The 16,558-nt window shown below is 46.9% G+C and overlaps 1 protein-coding gene across 1 annotated transcript in view; it reads right to left on the bottom strand.

The window, feature by feature from the left end:
• Positions 1-16,558, bottom strand: part of DHRS12 (dehydrogenase/reductase 12) — a 42,348-nt gene that overhangs the window by 18,926 nt on the left and 6,864 nt on the right. Inside the window, exon 3 of the mRNA XM_047755812.1 lies at positions 11,010-11,102. Coding sequence (XP_047611768.1) covers positions 11,010-11,102 — 93 coding nt within the window. The remainder of the gene's footprint in view (positions 1-11,009; positions 11,103-16,558) is intronic.

Raw genomic sequence — 16,558 nt, 5'->3', positions numbered from 1 at the left:
CAGAAGAATGAATAAGCAAGGTGGAAGACAGACTAGTGGAAACCACTGCCGTGGAACGGAAAAGAGAAAAAAGATTGAAAAGGAATGACAACAGTCTAAGAGAACTCTGGGACAATGTTAAATGCACCAACATCTGTATTATAAGGGGTGCCAGAAGGAGAAAAGAGAGAGAGGGCCAGAGAAAATATGTGAAGAAATAACAGCCAAAAACCTCCCTCACATGTGAAAGGAATCACTCACTCAAATCCAGGAAGCACTATGAGTACCATGCAAAACAACCCAAGAAGGAACACCCCGACACACATATTAATCAAACTGACCAAAATTAAAGACAAAGGGAAAACATCCAGAGCAGCTAGGGAAAAGGAACAAATAACATACAAGGGAACCCAGATAAGGTTACTGGCTAATTTCTGCAGGCCAGAAGGCAGTGAGTGGCACAATATACATGAAGTGATGAAAGGAAAAAAACCTTCAACTAAGATTACTCTACCCACCAAGGCTCTTATTCAGATTCGAAGGAGAAATCAAAAGCTTTACAGACAAGCAAGAGCTCAGAGAGTTCAGTACCACTAAACCAGCTTTACGACAAATACTAAAGGAACTTCTCTAGGCAGAAAAGAAAAAGGCCACAACTAGAAACAAAAATATTACAAATGACAAGTAAAGGCATACTTATAGTAAAGGTAGGAAATCAGCCACACACAAATGTGCTACCAGAACCAGAGATAATGAGGAGGGTACAAATGCAGGACACTGGAGATGCACTTGCAATTAAGAGACCAACAATTTAAAACTATCTTGTACATTTATAACTCCTATATCAAAATTTTGTGGTAACCGCAAACCAAAAATCTGTAATAGATACACACACAAATAAGAAAAAGCAATCCAACACAACACTAAAGATATTCATTAAACCACAAGAGACCATCAGAACAAGGGAAGAAAAAAGACCAACTAAACCAAATCCAAAACAGTTAATAAAATGGCAATCCAAACATACATATCAATAATTACCTTAAATGTAAATGGACTAAATGCCCCAACCAAAAGACAGAGACTGGCTGAAGAGATACAAAAACAAGACCCATTATATATATGCTGTCTTCAAGAGACCCACTTCACTTCTAGGGACACAGACAAACCAAAAGTGAGAGGATGGAAGAAAATATCCCATACAAATGGAAATCAAAAAGCTGGAAGTAGCAATATTCATATCAGATAAAATAGACCTTAAAATACAGAATATTATAAGAGACAAAGAAGGACATTACATAATGATCAAAGGGTGAATCCAAGAAGCTATAACAATTATAAATATATATGCACCCAACTTAGGATCACCTCAATATATAAGACAACTGCTAACAACCCTAAAAGGAGAAATTGACAAGAACACAATAATAGCTGAGGACTATTATTACCCCACTTACAGCAATGGACAGATCAACCAGACAGAAAACCAACAAGGAAACAAAGGCCTTAAATGATGCATTAGACCAGATGGACTTAATAGATATCTATAGAACATTCCAACACCATACACAAAAATAAACTCAAAATGGATTAAAGAGCTAAATATAAGACCAGATACTATAAAACTCTTAGAGGAAAACAGGCTGAACACTTTCCGGCATAAACAACAGCAATATCTTCTTGGATTCTCCTCCTAGAGTAATGACAATACAAACAAAAATAAACAAATGGGACCTAATTAAACTTAAAAACACAGCAAAGGAAACCCTAAACAAAATGAAAAGACAACCTACAAAGTGGGAAAAAATATTTGCAAATGAAGTGACTAACAAGTGGTTAATCTCCAAAATATATAAAAACCTCATGCAGCGCAATACCAAAAAAACAAACCCCATCAAAAAATGGGCAGAAGATCTAAACAGACAATTCTCCAAAAAAGATTTGCAGATGGCCAAAAAACACATAAAGAGATGTTCAACATCACTAATAATTACAAAAATGCAAATCACAACTACTATGAGATATCACCTTGCACCAGGTGGAATGGCCATCATCAAAAAGTCTACAAACAGTAAGTGCTGGAGAGGGTGTGGAGAAAAAAGGAACCCTCGTGCACTGTTGGTGGGAATATAAATTGGTGCAACCACTATGCAAAAAACAGTATGGAGATTACTCAAAAAACTAAAAACAAGAGTTACCATTTGACCCAGCAATCCCACTCCTGGGCATCTATCCAGAGAAAACCATGACTCGAAAAGATACATGTACCCCAATGTTCACTGCAACACTATGTACAATAGCCAAGACATGGAAACAACCTGAACATCCATTGACAGAGGAGTGGATAAAGGATGTGGTACATATACACAATGGAATATTACTCAGCCATAGAAAGGAATAAAGTAATGGCATCTGCAGCAACATGGATGGACCTAGAAATTATCATGCTAAGTGAAGAGAGTCAGACAGTGGGACACAAAGATCATATGCTATAATTTATATGTGGAATCTAAAAAGAAGGATACAATGAACTTCTTTGCAGAACAGAAACTGACTCACAGACTGAAAAACTTATGGTTACCAAAGGAGACAGGTGGGGGGGGGATGGGCTAGGTGTTTGGGATGGAAATATAAAATTGGGTTGTGATGATGGTTGTACAACTATAAATATAATAAAATTCGTTGAGTTTAAAAAAAAAGAAAAATACAAGACTCAGAATGGTATATACAGTGTAACTCCTATTGGGGGCAGAGGACACGTATAGAAGAGTGGCTTGAGAATACAGACCAAAAGTATTAGTGGTGGTTATATCTTATATTATTTATTTATTTAGTCTTTTTAGGGTGGCACCCACACCATACGGAGGTTCCCAGGCTAGGGATCCAATTGGAACTGTAGCTGCCAGCCTACAGGGATTGAACCTGCGTCCTCATGGACACTAGTCGGGTTTGTTTCTGCAGAGCCACAATGGGAACTCCTTAGTGGTGGTTATATCTTTTTTTTTTTTGGCTGTCCTGTGGTATATGGAGTTCCAGGGCCAGGGATCATATCTGAGCCGCAGTTACAACCTATGCTGCAGCTGCAGTAGCATGGGATCCTTTAACCCACTGTGCCAGGCCAGGGGTTGAACCTGGCACGGCAGAGAGGCCACTGATCCTAATGCACCACAGCAGGAACTCCACTGGTGGTTATATCTTAATGATAGAATTATAGGAGAATTTTGGTTTCTCTTGCATATTTTTATTCCCATATTTTCCACCCTAAATATGCTCTCACACTCATCTATTACCTTTGTGGTCACACCCTCCTCCCACCACAACCCAGCAAGTACTGATCTGCTCTCAGTCCCTGTGGGTTTGCCTCTTCCAAGAATGTCATATAAATAGAATCATTCGATGCATCCTGGCTTGACTTGCACCAATGCATTAACTCACAGCATCCTCATTGCTGCAAACATCAATCTTTTGATCCTTTTTATTGCTGAATAGCACCCCATTGTATGGAAGCAACCACAGCTTATTCACTAGTTGAAAGACATCTGGGTTATTTCCAGTTTCGGGTGATTACAAACAAAAACAAAACAGCAATAAACATTTGTGTGCATGTTTTTGTGTAAACACATTCTTTCTTTTGGGGAATTACAACTCTTTCTTTAATCCTCACCTTTAGCCTATAGAAGTATCATTATCCCATTTTACGGAATGGAAATGTGAGAATTGGGGAGGTTTAAACAAGTGGCACATAGTCATGTAGCTGGAGGAACCGGATCACCCAGTGAGTCAGCTCACAATGGACAGAGCTCCTCGTGAGGGCCGCGCAGCACCTGCCCTCAGCGACTCTACATAGGAAACCACCTATCAACGGGGTACTTCTGCGGTGCTAAGACAGGGTCACAGACGGTGCTCTGGGAGCCCGGAGAAGGAGTACTGGCCAAGTCACGGAGGAGATGTGAAAGTTACCCAGGAAGGGCTTGTTCCAGGCTCAGGAGCCGCAGGGACAAAAGCATGGAGGTATCCTGGTGACGGCAAGTTCCAAAAATAATGGGCTGCCTAGCAGTGGACCCACACTGGAAAATAAGAGAAAGTACATCTGGACAGGTAGGGAGGTGACAGTAACAAATGACTTCAATTCCAGGTGACGGAATTTGGATTCCCAGGTACTGTGTCTCCCTGGGAATCCGGAAGGTTTGGGAGCTGCCAGGAGGTTTTCGGAGCCAAATGGTGCATGGGTAAAGCTCAGGGTGAGGACTGCTGACAAATGAGAATGGCTGGCGCCAAACACACTGGGTGTTTAAGAGCTTATTCCAAAGAACAGGAAGTACCGCTCTTTGCTTTCCTGGGGTGTGGACCCCAGCTCCCTTCACGGATGAACAGAGAACCCACCATACGGTTACTGAAGTTGCCGATGTGCCTGAGTCCCCCACTGGACCAGGAGTCCCTGTAATTTCCGGTCAGTGTCTGGCATGTGTTGGCCACTCCATAAATGTTCAGTGAACAAATAAGATATTTTGTTCATTAAATATTTGGGGTTAATAGTTACCATATCGAACTCAGACGATGCCTTTCCAAAGAATCAGAATGTAATAAAATAGACCCTGTCATAGATTCTGACAACATTCACCTCCTCCTCCCCACCTTCCTGGGAGGATTATGTTTCCTAGACTCTTTTTGTCTTGTTTTGTTTCTAGAGCCGCACCTGAGGCATATGGAAGTTCCCAGACTAGGGGGCAAGGCCGGATCCTTAACCCACTGAGCGAGACCAGGGATCTAACGCACGTCCTCACCAACACTATGCCAGGTTCTTAACCCGATGAGCTACCATGGGAACTTCTGTTTCCTTGACTCTTGATTTGGGGCTTGATTTGTGATCAACACAAACAACTTGTGTTGCTCAGCTGGACGTCAGCAGATGTGCAGCAAGAAGGGCTTCTGCTATCGCCACTGTAGGAAACGCTGTCCAGCCTAGTGGTCCATGGAGGATGCAAGGACTTGGAACACAAACCAGAGCCAACTTGCTGCTTAGAGATGCCCTGCTGAGCTCAGCTGAGATGAGCCCATCCAGCAGACCTGCCTAAGAGTCAGCAAGAAATGCATGCTTGTTATCGCATGCCGCTGAGATCTGCAAGTTGTTATGTAGCCAGAGCTGACAGACACAACCCCATACCCAAAATGCGCCAGCAATCACTTTGTTATCCTTTGTTTAAGAAGGCGAGTCACAGACTGATTTCACACCACTGCTGATCCTGTTTCCTTGTTTGTGACATCTACAAAGCCGTTATGAGGACTGCAGAAGATCATCCAAGAAAAGCAGTGTGGCCCCTGGCACACGGAAAGTGTCCTGTGTGTGCCATTACTGGTGACACTGTTATTACTATTACCATTAAGGTCTTTCCAGACCCTGCGTCTCTGGTTTAAACAGCACTTATCACTGGGCATGGAGCCGTGCCAGTGACTAGAAAGCTCCGAAGACCAGAAGGTGAGGTGGCAGCACACGGACTGTACACTGACGTACGGACGTCCTTCCAAAATGACCTCAGCTGAACGTCCCCGCCTCCGCCAGGGAGCTGAGGCACCAGTGCCTGTTTATTAGTCAACGGATGGACGGCACAGCCGTCCTGGGGGAGGCGGATCAGGGTCCTCGTCTTGTGTCCCGCGGGTGAGAGGGGCTGAGGGTTTTAATTGGCTGCCAGCTCAGCGCGGGCCCCGCCCCCCGCCCCAGCCCCCTTCCTCTTCACGCCTCACAGACTCTTCATGCCCCTGAATGCAAAACATACATGATTCAAAAAGACCCAAAATGCAGGGCGCATGAAGAGCCCCAAACAGAATCCGCTCCATGAGATCACCTTACCTCCACGCTTCATCTACCCACAGACCCACCCCGGGCAGCTCACCTCTGTCCCCCAGGACAGTGAGCCAGGAGGAGCTCTCTGTGCCCCACCCACCCCACCAAAGGGTAGAGAGAATGATTTCCAAAGTTTATCTAGTTCACATGCAACGACATCCTCCCAAAGGGCCACGTGCAGCCATGGGCTCTGACAGCATCTCCCACGTAACTAACCCCCGCTCCTCCAAACCCTTAGGACCTGGGGATGAATTCTGCAAATACTGGTGCCGTCCTGTCCTCAGAGTATCAGGATCCTACTGATGCTTGGCTGGGGACTGGAAGTATTTCTAGAGGCCCAACTGAGTCTTAGAGAATAGAAAACAACCTAACCCGTGTTACGTAATCAGGCCAGGAAAACATGTTTCGTGTTAGAAAGGCAGCCAGCAATTTCCCAGGATTCAGAGGTCTGGGCCGCTGGCTAGGCTCTGGACTTGCTCAGAAGGACAATATTTGCTCCTCTCTGTACCTCCTCCTCTGTGAAGCAGACACATAGCAAGCAGCCCTCTCCATCGCTGACCTGCCTCCGTGTTCACTGGACGATGTCACCCCCTCAGGAGAGGATGAATAAATATAAAGCAGGAGGCTTATTATGCATCTCAGAGAGGTTGGCAAGATCAATAAAGTGTTTCTAACACAAACAGGAAACGAAAATGAAGAGACAGCAAGGTCCTTGGAAGCAAACTGGATCCCTACAAAAGTACAACATAACCGTCTGCATCATCAAAAAGGCGGCCTCCTTAGCACCCATCAGACCTGTCTCTATCCTCAAGCCATGCGTGTTCCCAGGCCCGCTAAGACATGCCCCCAGCCTCTAGGCCATGCTCCCCCTGGCACGGCTGGCCACTCCCCTCCCAGCCTCCCTTAGCAATTATTTCATCATAACACAGTGATGGATTTGAGAGAGGAGGTACTGCAGGCTGAAAGAATTTCTCCTGAGTTCTGGAGGCAGAGAGACTTGGGTTCAAGTTCTCGCTCCTCCACTTGACCGTGGGCAAGTTATACAACCTCCCTCAGTCCTAGTTTTTTCATCTGTGCTGTAGAGGCAGGAATACCTCCATCAGAGGGTGGCCCTGACGGTCCAGTGACACAGCCGTGTTCAATACCACTTGTGCCCAGCACGCAGCAAACATCTAGTAGAATTTTGTTGAATGGTGGATGGGTGGCTTCATCCTGTGCAACCCCACAGGGCCCTGCGCTGTTTGAACACAGGAGCCCCCCATTTTTGTTTGGCACTGGGCCCCACAGATCACAAAGCTGGTCCTGGGGAGCAGCCATCTGGGAGGGCAGCTGCTAGGACCCTGGGAATCCTTGCCACCCAATAGAGTAAGAAGGCAAACCCCAGCACAACCATACACTTGCGGACTTTGGGTACTCTGGGCAAGTATACCATATTTGGAACAGAGCAAAAGATGGAAATATTTTGCACTAAACCTGCAACATTTCATAGCGAGCTTCCAGGTATTTATTTAAAAAGAAACAAATGCAACCTCATTGCCGGGGAGGAAGGTCCTTCCCCACTCCTGATGTTCCCCTCCTCATGGACAACAGTGGGGCTCTGTTCTCCCTCAGCCCCTTCCTCCCTCCATCGCCAGGACGTGGGGCACTTAAATAAGAAACTGAGTAAATTTGGGAGCAATAAGCTGGACTTGCTCAGCTCTGCTCCCGGCTATCTCCTCTTCCTGGGAGGGACCGGTGGTGTTGGAGGCCTGTCCGCTGCCACGGAGCAAGTGAGGCTGTCTGATGCTGGGGTTCCACATTACGGAGGCCATCCACTGCTCACCCGAGCCATGCCCCTCTGTCAGCCTTATCAGTAGCAACGGTGACTTTTGACTTTCATCCATTATTCCGCTGTCTTACTCCTCCGATTGTTCAGTTCTTGGGTGGGAAGAGGTTTGCTTTTTTTTTTTTTTTTTTTTTTTTTGCTTTTTAGGGCCACACCCACAGCACACGGAGGTTCCCAGGCTAGGGGTCAAATCGGAGCTGTAGCCAATGGCCTACACCACAGCCACAGCAATGCCAGATCTGGGCTGTGTCTGCGACCTACACCACAGCTCAAGGCAACGCTGGGTCCTTAACCCATTGAGGGAGGCGAGGGATTGAACCTGCGTCCTCATGGATGCTAGTCAGATTTGCTAACCGCTGAGCCACAACGGGAACTCCAAGAGGTTTGCTATTTAATGGACATCCTCAACGATCCCAATAACCACATGAACTCCCACCATTCATTTTATGATTTAGGATTAATTAAAACGCTTTATTAAAAGCTTCACTTCTGACGAGGAAGTGGTACAGTCATTGGGGAATATCTTAGATTCACTTCATCTCCAAGCTGAAAGGCGCCTAAACAGTCTACAGACGGTCCCCAATTTACAACCATTTGGGTTTCGATTTTTCGACTTTACAGGGGTCTGATGGTGATGCGCATTCAGTGGAAAGTGTACTTGGAATGGGGCATTGGGATTCCCCCCCCCACCACTGCCCAGGGGCTGCTCCTATCCAGCGCAAGGCTCTCTCGTGCTGCTGGGGCAGTGAGCTGCAGCCCCCAGGCAGCCAGGCGATCACAAGAACAAACGATTCCTACACTTAGAACCATTCTGTTTTTCACTTTCAGTCTAGTACTCAACAAATTACATGACACATTCCATATTCTACCGTAAAACAGGCTTTGTGTTAGATGGTTTTGTCCAACTGTAGGCTAACCCTCATGTTCTAAGCATTTTTAAGGCCTGTTAAGCTAAGCTGTTTGGTAGATTAGGTGGATTAAATGCATTTTTAACTTTTGATATCATCAACTTAACAATAAGTAGATTGGGACCTAACCCCACTGTAAATTGAGGAAGATCTGAACTCCAGACCCCTGGGACAAAGAGAAAAGGAGAAAATCCGGAAAGGTTAAAAGCTGGGTACACTGCTTTGCAAACTTTAGTGGGCCTCAGCATCATCTGGAGGGCTTGTTAAAACTGTTGTCTCAGCCCCGTCCCAGTTCTGGGTTGAGTAGATCTGGGGGCGAGGCCTGGGAATGTGCATTCCAACCAAGTTCCGCAAGGATGCTGATGCTGCTGGCCCAGGAATGCAGCGGTCCTGTGTTCTAGGTAAATGCCCTCTTGGCACATATTCTTTGCTCGTGGTTGCACCCTCCTCGGCCCTGGCTGGAAGCTCATCGGGCTGCAGTTTCCCTACCTTCCCTCTCCACCTAAGAGTAACCTACCCTTCTCACCAAAGTCATATCGCTCATGAGCCTTGAGCTTCCTAGAGGAAAAGCAATACTAAGTATTTCTGGCACTAACACTTATTATAAAAAACAGGAAAAGAGAGTGTTTCATGAAAATACAATAATGCAGTGAAGGGTGAATTTAAAGCAAATGCAATCACGCCAAGGACCAAGAAGCCAAAACACTGATGACTGTTTTTCTGATCCGCCCACAGTGTCATCTAGGTCTACATTTATTTTGCTAAAACTAAATAAGAAAATTCTTTCCATTTAGCCACAGTATTGGTAGCGAAGTGTTTTTCAAGTCCATCTTCCGTGAGCTCTCTTTTATTGACCATGCACCCTGCATTACTGTCTAGAAATTACAGTTCCCATTTCAAAATAAAGGAGAATAAGCCAAAGGACATGTTTCCAAACCCCACATCTCCACCACCACCACTGGTCCCGCCTTCATCTAATGACAACAACTCTGCTCAACTGGCCCTTCACTCCAAAACTTTTTCTAGAAAATGTCATTTGTATAGTCCAGTCAACCACAGAACTGTGCAAAGACCTCCAATGACCAGGCCAGGCAACCTAACTCATAATAAAATGCCCCAGGGATTCATCTAGACCAGCGCTGTCCAACAGAAATATGCAATTTTAAGTTTTTAAAAAAGTAGCCATATCAAAAAGGTAAAAAGAAACAGGTAAAATTGATTTTTTTTTTTTTTTTAGGGCTGCACCCATGGCATGTGGAAGTTTCCAGGCTAGGGGTCAAATCAGAGCTGCAGCTACTGGCCTGCACCACAGCCCCAATAACGCCAGATCCCTGCCGTGTCTTCCATCTATACCACAGCTCTCGGCAACACTGGATCCTTAACTCACTGAGTAAGGGCAGGAAGCGAACCCACATCCTCATGTATACTAGTCAGGTTGGTTACCGCTGGTTCACTATGGGAACTAAAATGATTTTGATAATATATTTTATTTAACTCAATACATCCAAAATAGTTCATTTCAAGATGAATTCAATATAAAGATGTTAATGAGATACTTTCCTTTCAAGCCAAATCTTCAGTAACAGCTGATTTTTACACAGATGGCACATCTCAAGTTGGGCTGGCTACATTGCAAAGGCTCTACAGCCATGCTGGACAGCACAGGACTGGACTTGGGCCTGAATGAACATTCTGGAACACACTAGAAATGAGCTGGGCAGAAAAGCAGCTCAGTTCAAAGTGGACTATCTGGGAGGAGGAGTAGGACACCAACCTACACAGGTCCTCCTGGTCTTCTCTGCCGAGTAACTGACTTTGTTGCTAAAAGATGTGCTTGTCTGCAGTGGACCTTCTTTTGGTCTAAGCGCTTTATTTTTATTTTCTCCTGAGCCTCTGATTTTTTTTTTTTTTTGGTCTTTTTTTTAAAGGGCCGCACCTGGGGCATATGGAGGTTCAAATCAGAGCTATAGCCACCGGCCTAACACCACAGCCACAGCAATGCCAGATCTGAACCGCATCTGCAACCTACATCACAGCCCATGGCAACACCGGATCCTTAACCCACTGAGCGAGGAGGCCAGGGATCAAACCTGCATCCTCATGGATACTAGTCAGATTCGTTTCTGCTGAGCCGCAACGGGAACTTCCTTAGCCTCTAATTTTAATATAAGCATCCTCAAATCTACAGAGCTCAAAGCTACCAGTTTACAATCATCACTTTATGAGAAAATGGAACCTTCCCATTCCCCCATAAACCCAGTGGCTGGTCCCTTCCTTTCCCCACAAATCTAATGTGGTTAGATTGAATCCAGTGAGTGACTTGATGACACGAACAGGCCATAAAAGATCCTCACTAAGCTGTCGCCATAAAGACCCACAAACACACACATCCGTCTATATCTACACAGGTGAGAAATGCACAGATTTATCCTCTACTCATGTTTACGAAACTCACCAGGACATTGAGGGTATGCTCTCACTTGAAGTTTTCAACACATTTCCAGATGGTCTTGGAATCGGACAAGTCCACAATATGCAGAAAGATGTTCTAAACCAGGAAACAAAGAAAGTGTCAAGATTAAAAAAATAAATAAATGCATTTTTTTCATTAAAAATGGTTTTAACAATCAAATCATTTGGAATGATACAAAATGGAAAAATCTCACTCCTAGAAAGTTACACGGCTGTTCAGTTCCTTATGAATCATCCATAAATTTTTTAAGTACATACAATATTTATACACGTTTTAGGCATTATACATTATAAGCATTGTGTGTGTACGTACGTCCCCTTTCCACATAAATAGGATCTGACTGTACACTGTTCTATATCCTTTTTTACTTAACAAGGAGATTTTTTTTGTTATAGATAAATCTACCTTATTTTGGAGTTCCTATCACGGCTCAGCGTTTAATGAACTTGACTAGTATCCATGAGGACGTGAGTTCAAGCCATGGCCTCGTGCAGTGGGTTAAGGATCCGGCATTGCCATGAGCTGTGGTGTAGGTCGCAGATGCGGCTTGGATCTCGCGTTGCTATGGCTGTGGTGTAGGCCAGGGCTACAGCTCCGATTCAACCCCTAGCCTGGGAACCTCCATATGCCACAGGAGTGGCCCTAAAAAGTGAATAAACAAAATAAATAAATAAATAAATCTACTTTATTTCTTTTAATGGCCATTAAACTTACTTTTGCATGGATGTGTCACAGTTTCCCACCAGTTATTTGGGGGCTTTTGTCAATATGTTGCTTCTAGGAGAATTCAAAGGCACATCACAACGACAAGATACAAGTTCCTTTGTCATTCAGCCCTCGCTTAGGACGTGAGTCAATTTCTGCCTTGTGACATGGTTCTCTCTGGAGGAGCCCCCCCCGCCCCCCGCCCGCCCCAGTGGACTCAGAACCCCCCCGCTCAGGGTCCCCTTCCCCCTTTCTGGTGCACAGAGCCAGGCAATGCAGACAATGCACGCCCAATGCAGGCTGGTTGTCCAGCCCTTGCTCTCTGTGCCCCGCACGTGAACGCAGCTTATGTTCTCAGCATCCAGGGAACGCGCGGCGATTCCCTCTGCCCCAGCAGACGTTGGGGACTTACCGCCAACCCAGGGCAGGGATTCCTGCTGCTGGGAGCTGAACCTGCAGGCAAGACTGAGCAACAGCCACGACTCCCATGGTAGAGCAGAGGGCGGTGCCCTCCCTCAGTGTCCCCATTAACTGAGCCACTGAAGCCAAGTTAGAATTTCTTTCTCCTGATGATAAAACATATTTTCTTACCCGGAGACAAAGGCTCAGAGAATAAGAAAACGGAAGCAACCCCATATTTTCATGACTCAGAGGTCTGTAATCAGCGTGAACACCGTATTTGGCTTTAGTCTGGCACAATTCAATACTCCTCTACCTTCAAGGGAGAGGAAAAGCATTGTCTGTACAGGACTGGGCTCTTTTAAAAAGTCCCTGCAGGCCCCCGCCCAGCCACGGTGGACACAGGGCTGCGTACTCACACCTGGGTCGGCTGGGAGCCTCAACCAAGGATGGCAAACTGAGTTTAGACACCAATCCTTTCATTGTGAGGCCTTCCAAGCAACCACCCCCAAACTCCCTCCCACTCAGCAGGGCTGCGGAACACACACACAGAATCTAGCTTAAAAAAAAAAAACAAAAAACAAAACCAAAACCAAAATTTAAATGAACAACAAAACTCAAGTCAGCTAAAAGCAATTCTACTCTGATCATCCCACAGTCTCCCTGAGCTTCCTAAGAGCGCCCCACACGGCTGAGAATTAAAAAGAGGCAGCAGCAGCAGCAAAGAGGGAATGGCTGTTCTCGACAAAACCGCGGAGCCTGGTGAAATGAAGCATCAGGAAAAGGGGAAGGCAATCATCCGGCTCCCTCTGTGAGAAAACGGGAAGCCAGAAGGCACCAGAAGAAGAGGCCAGCAGTCTGCAGTGGCCGGGAGGAGGCACCAGGAACAGGTGCCTGAGACTAAAACCCCGATCTGCCAATCGACCCTGCTGGCCCCAGGAGCCACCAGGCCCCCTGTACTCACTCTAAACCTGGGATACAAGCGTGGTTACTGAAACTGAGCAAAACTCAATGGGGACCCTTTCTATAGATGAGCTACCATTTAGCGGACAGGTGGCCCAGGAGTCACGAGCCGGACAGAGGGTGCATCTGAAGCGCAAAAGGGAAACTGCATGAATGTGCCCTGAGCCATGGAAATCACTACGTAGGAACGATGTGGTGGTTGATATTAAGGTCTAGTACTCCAGATGCTGAATCAGTAATTCTTAAGAAGTTGGAATTCCATGTGGGCCTGGGAGAGCTGGACAGGAGAAAGCCTTGGTTTTGATCTTAGTGCTTAGCTGTGGGTGAGGTCAATCTCCACAAGACAGAGGGCGCATTTACAGCACCCTCCAGCCGTGTGGGGAGCAGGCCAGGGGTGAAAAGGCTGCCCAGGCACCGCACCTCTGAGATCTTCCTCCTCGAAAGCCATCACTCCATTCTAATCAATGAGAAACGAAGCAGACCAATCCCAACTGAGGGATGGTCTACAAAACCCCTGGCCAGCACTCCTCCGAACCATCCAAGTCATCAAAAACTAGGAAAGTCTGAAAAACTGTCACGGCAAAGAAGAGCCTGATGAGACATTACAACTAATAGCAATATAGGATCCTAGATGGGATCTGGGAACAGACAAAGATGTTAGGTAAAAACTAAGGGAATCTGAATGGACTTTAGTTGATAATAATACACCAATATTGATTCATTCGTTGTAACAAAAGCATCAGACGCATGTAAGATATTAACAAAGGGAAAAATGAGTGTGGGGTCAATGGAAAGCCTGCACCATTTCCACAACTTCTCTGCACATCTAAAACTATTTTAGGGAGTCTTGGCGCAGCAGAAACGAATCCGACTAGGAACCATGAGGTTTCGGGTTTGATCCCTGGCCTAGCTCAGTGGGTTAAGGATCCGGCGTTGCTGTGAGATGCAGTGTAGGTCACAGACACGGCTCGGATCCCAAGTTGCTGCGGCTGTGGTATAGGCCGGTGGCTGTAGCTCTAATTAGACCCCTAGCCTGGGAACCTCCATTTGCCATGGGTGCGGCCCTAAAAAGGCAAAATAAATAAATACACTATTTTAAAGAGTTTATTTTTTTTTTTTTGGAGTTCCCATCGTGGCTTGGTGGAAACGAATCTGACTAGTATCCATGAGGACATAGGTTTGATCCCTGGCCTCGATCAATGGGTTAAGGATCTGGTGTTGCTGTGGCGTAAGCCAGCAGCTATACCTCCGATTCGACCCCTAGCCTGGGAACCTCCATGTGCCGCACGTGCAGCCCTAAAAAGACAAAAAAAAAAAAAAAGTTTATTTTTTTAAATGTTGCCCAAGGTGCTAACTGCGAGACAGAAGTTTATAGTGCTTCTATCCAGGCTGCAAGCTGGTAAAGAACTGTAGCAAGAAGCTGAAGGAGGGCCCACTCTCAGTCTCTCCCTGGCTCCACAGGGACTCTGTACTAGACACGGTGGGCTGCAGAGCCCACAGTGGGGGCTGAGTGAGCCAGGCGTTTGCTCTGAGACAAGCACTCCCTCCCCCAAGCTTGGGGCCATACATACCCTTTCCAGAAAGAGCCCCGATGCAGGAAATGTACCTCCCCAGAGTCCATACACCTGATCTTACCAAGCCAGTGTGTCTGAGCAGCTGGTTCCCACATGACCTTGTCGCTCACCTAACTCAGCTGGCCTGCTGCACACCTGCCCAGGCTCTCCTGCCCTGGGGACCACTAGTCTTTGATGCAACCCAACAGTGTGTCCAGGACCAGTCCCACCAGTGCCCTCCCTGCTCCATAGGCCTAAGCACTGATTACAGAGACCCACGAACTTGAAAAACAGAGAATGTAAGGTCAGCAGCAGTAATAATATTAGCATAAACAATACTGACAACAGCAATAATAACGACAGTAGTTTTTTTAATGGACACATTTGTGGCACATGGAAATTATTGGGCCATGGGTCAAATGAGAGCTGTAGCTGCCGGCCGACAGCACAGTCATAGCGACACGGTATCCAAGCCGCATCTGTGACCTATGCCGCAGCTTGTGGCAACGCCAGATCCTGGACCCTTAACCCCAAGAGAGGCCAGGGATTGAACCCGCATCCTTGCAGAGACAATGCTGGTTCTTAACCCGCTGAGCCACAACAATAATAGCTTTTACTGATGGAAAGCTTTACCTGCTACGACGCCCTGAATGTCCCATGTCGTGCTACTGACCATGTAATTCAGTCAGGGCCTAACAGAAACCCCTTTCAACAGAGGGACCTGAATACAGGGTTGGTTTCCTGGAGGAGAAGGAAGATGAGAACTCGGGTGGTGAAGAAACCCAGAGACCAGCAGCAGCAGGAAGACCCCAGCCCTGGGCTGGAGGAGTGGCAAGAGGGGGTGGTGCGACCTGAGCCTGGGAGCAGGGCGCTCCCCCTTCACCTCTACGTCCCAAAGGTGGTGCGGCTGGTAGAGGCTGGGCTCCACGCGATTAAGAGCCACACTGTCATCTTTTTCTATATAAATACTGTGCAAAAAATGCAGCCCAAACCACAGTGGGCTGGAATCCAGACAAGTCCTCCCCTGCCCGGGGCCCGAGATTAGTATTCCTGCTGCATCCCGCAGCAGCAGCTCCGCTGAAAGTTATCAGCAGGCAGACAGCCAGCTTTCCATCTCCAGAACTGCGGCCCGGATCGCAGCCACACTTGGAGACATTAGAGGAAGATTGAGAGACCCTCATGCTCGCCACCGGTGCGGAGCCCCTGGGAGGCATCTGATGGCAAGAGGCTGCCACCAAGGGAAAGGAACACCGCCTGCCTTGAAGAACGTTACTTAAAGATAAACTATAACCATCATGAGCAGTGCAAAATTCTAGATGGGGGCACTTTTTTCCTTTGGTCATGTCCCAAGCCTGTGGGTGTGGGGTGCTATCTACCCCTCCCACGCCCCGCCCCCGTCATGGGCAGCAGGTATGGGGGCAGTGGGAGGAGCAGGTGCACAGGGCAGGGAGGAAGCCCCAGGTGGTCTGGAAGGAGGACGTTCTTGAAGGAAGGTGGGGGCCCGTGGTCACTGACGGATCCCCTCTTCTCCACTTGACACTGGGGGTTCAAGGATTTCCAGGGGACCAGCTCCACCAGGTACCACCTGTGCAGGTGCACAGCCCCCATCTGGGCCCCACTTGTTTCAATGCTTTGCCTTCGCTGTCTTCTAATTCTTAGGCTCTTTACACCAGAGCCCTGCACTGGGCCCACAGATTACGTAGCCAGTCCTGGTTCTGACTCTCAGAAGAGGAAGCCCTCGCAGGTGAGCCAGCTCTGAAAGCTCTTGATAGAAAGTGACTCTTGGAGTTGCCGTTGTGGCTCATCAGGTTAAGAACCCAATTTGTAACCATGAGGATTCGGGTCAATCCCTGTCCTTGCTCAGTGCGTGAAGGATCTGTGTTGCCCCAAGCTTCGGTGTAGGTCGCAGAT

This window comes from Phacochoerus africanus, chromosome 13, assembly GCF_016906955.1.
Source record: "Phacochoerus africanus isolate WHEZ1 chromosome 13, ROS_Pafr_v1, whole genome shotgun sequence".
Classification (NCBI taxonomy): domain Eukaryota; kingdom Metazoa; phylum Chordata; class Mammalia; order Artiodactyla; family Suidae; genus Phacochoerus; species Phacochoerus africanus.
The sequence above is the reverse complement of the archived record's forward strand: the minus strand, read 5'-3'. Positions and strand labels throughout refer to the sequence as shown.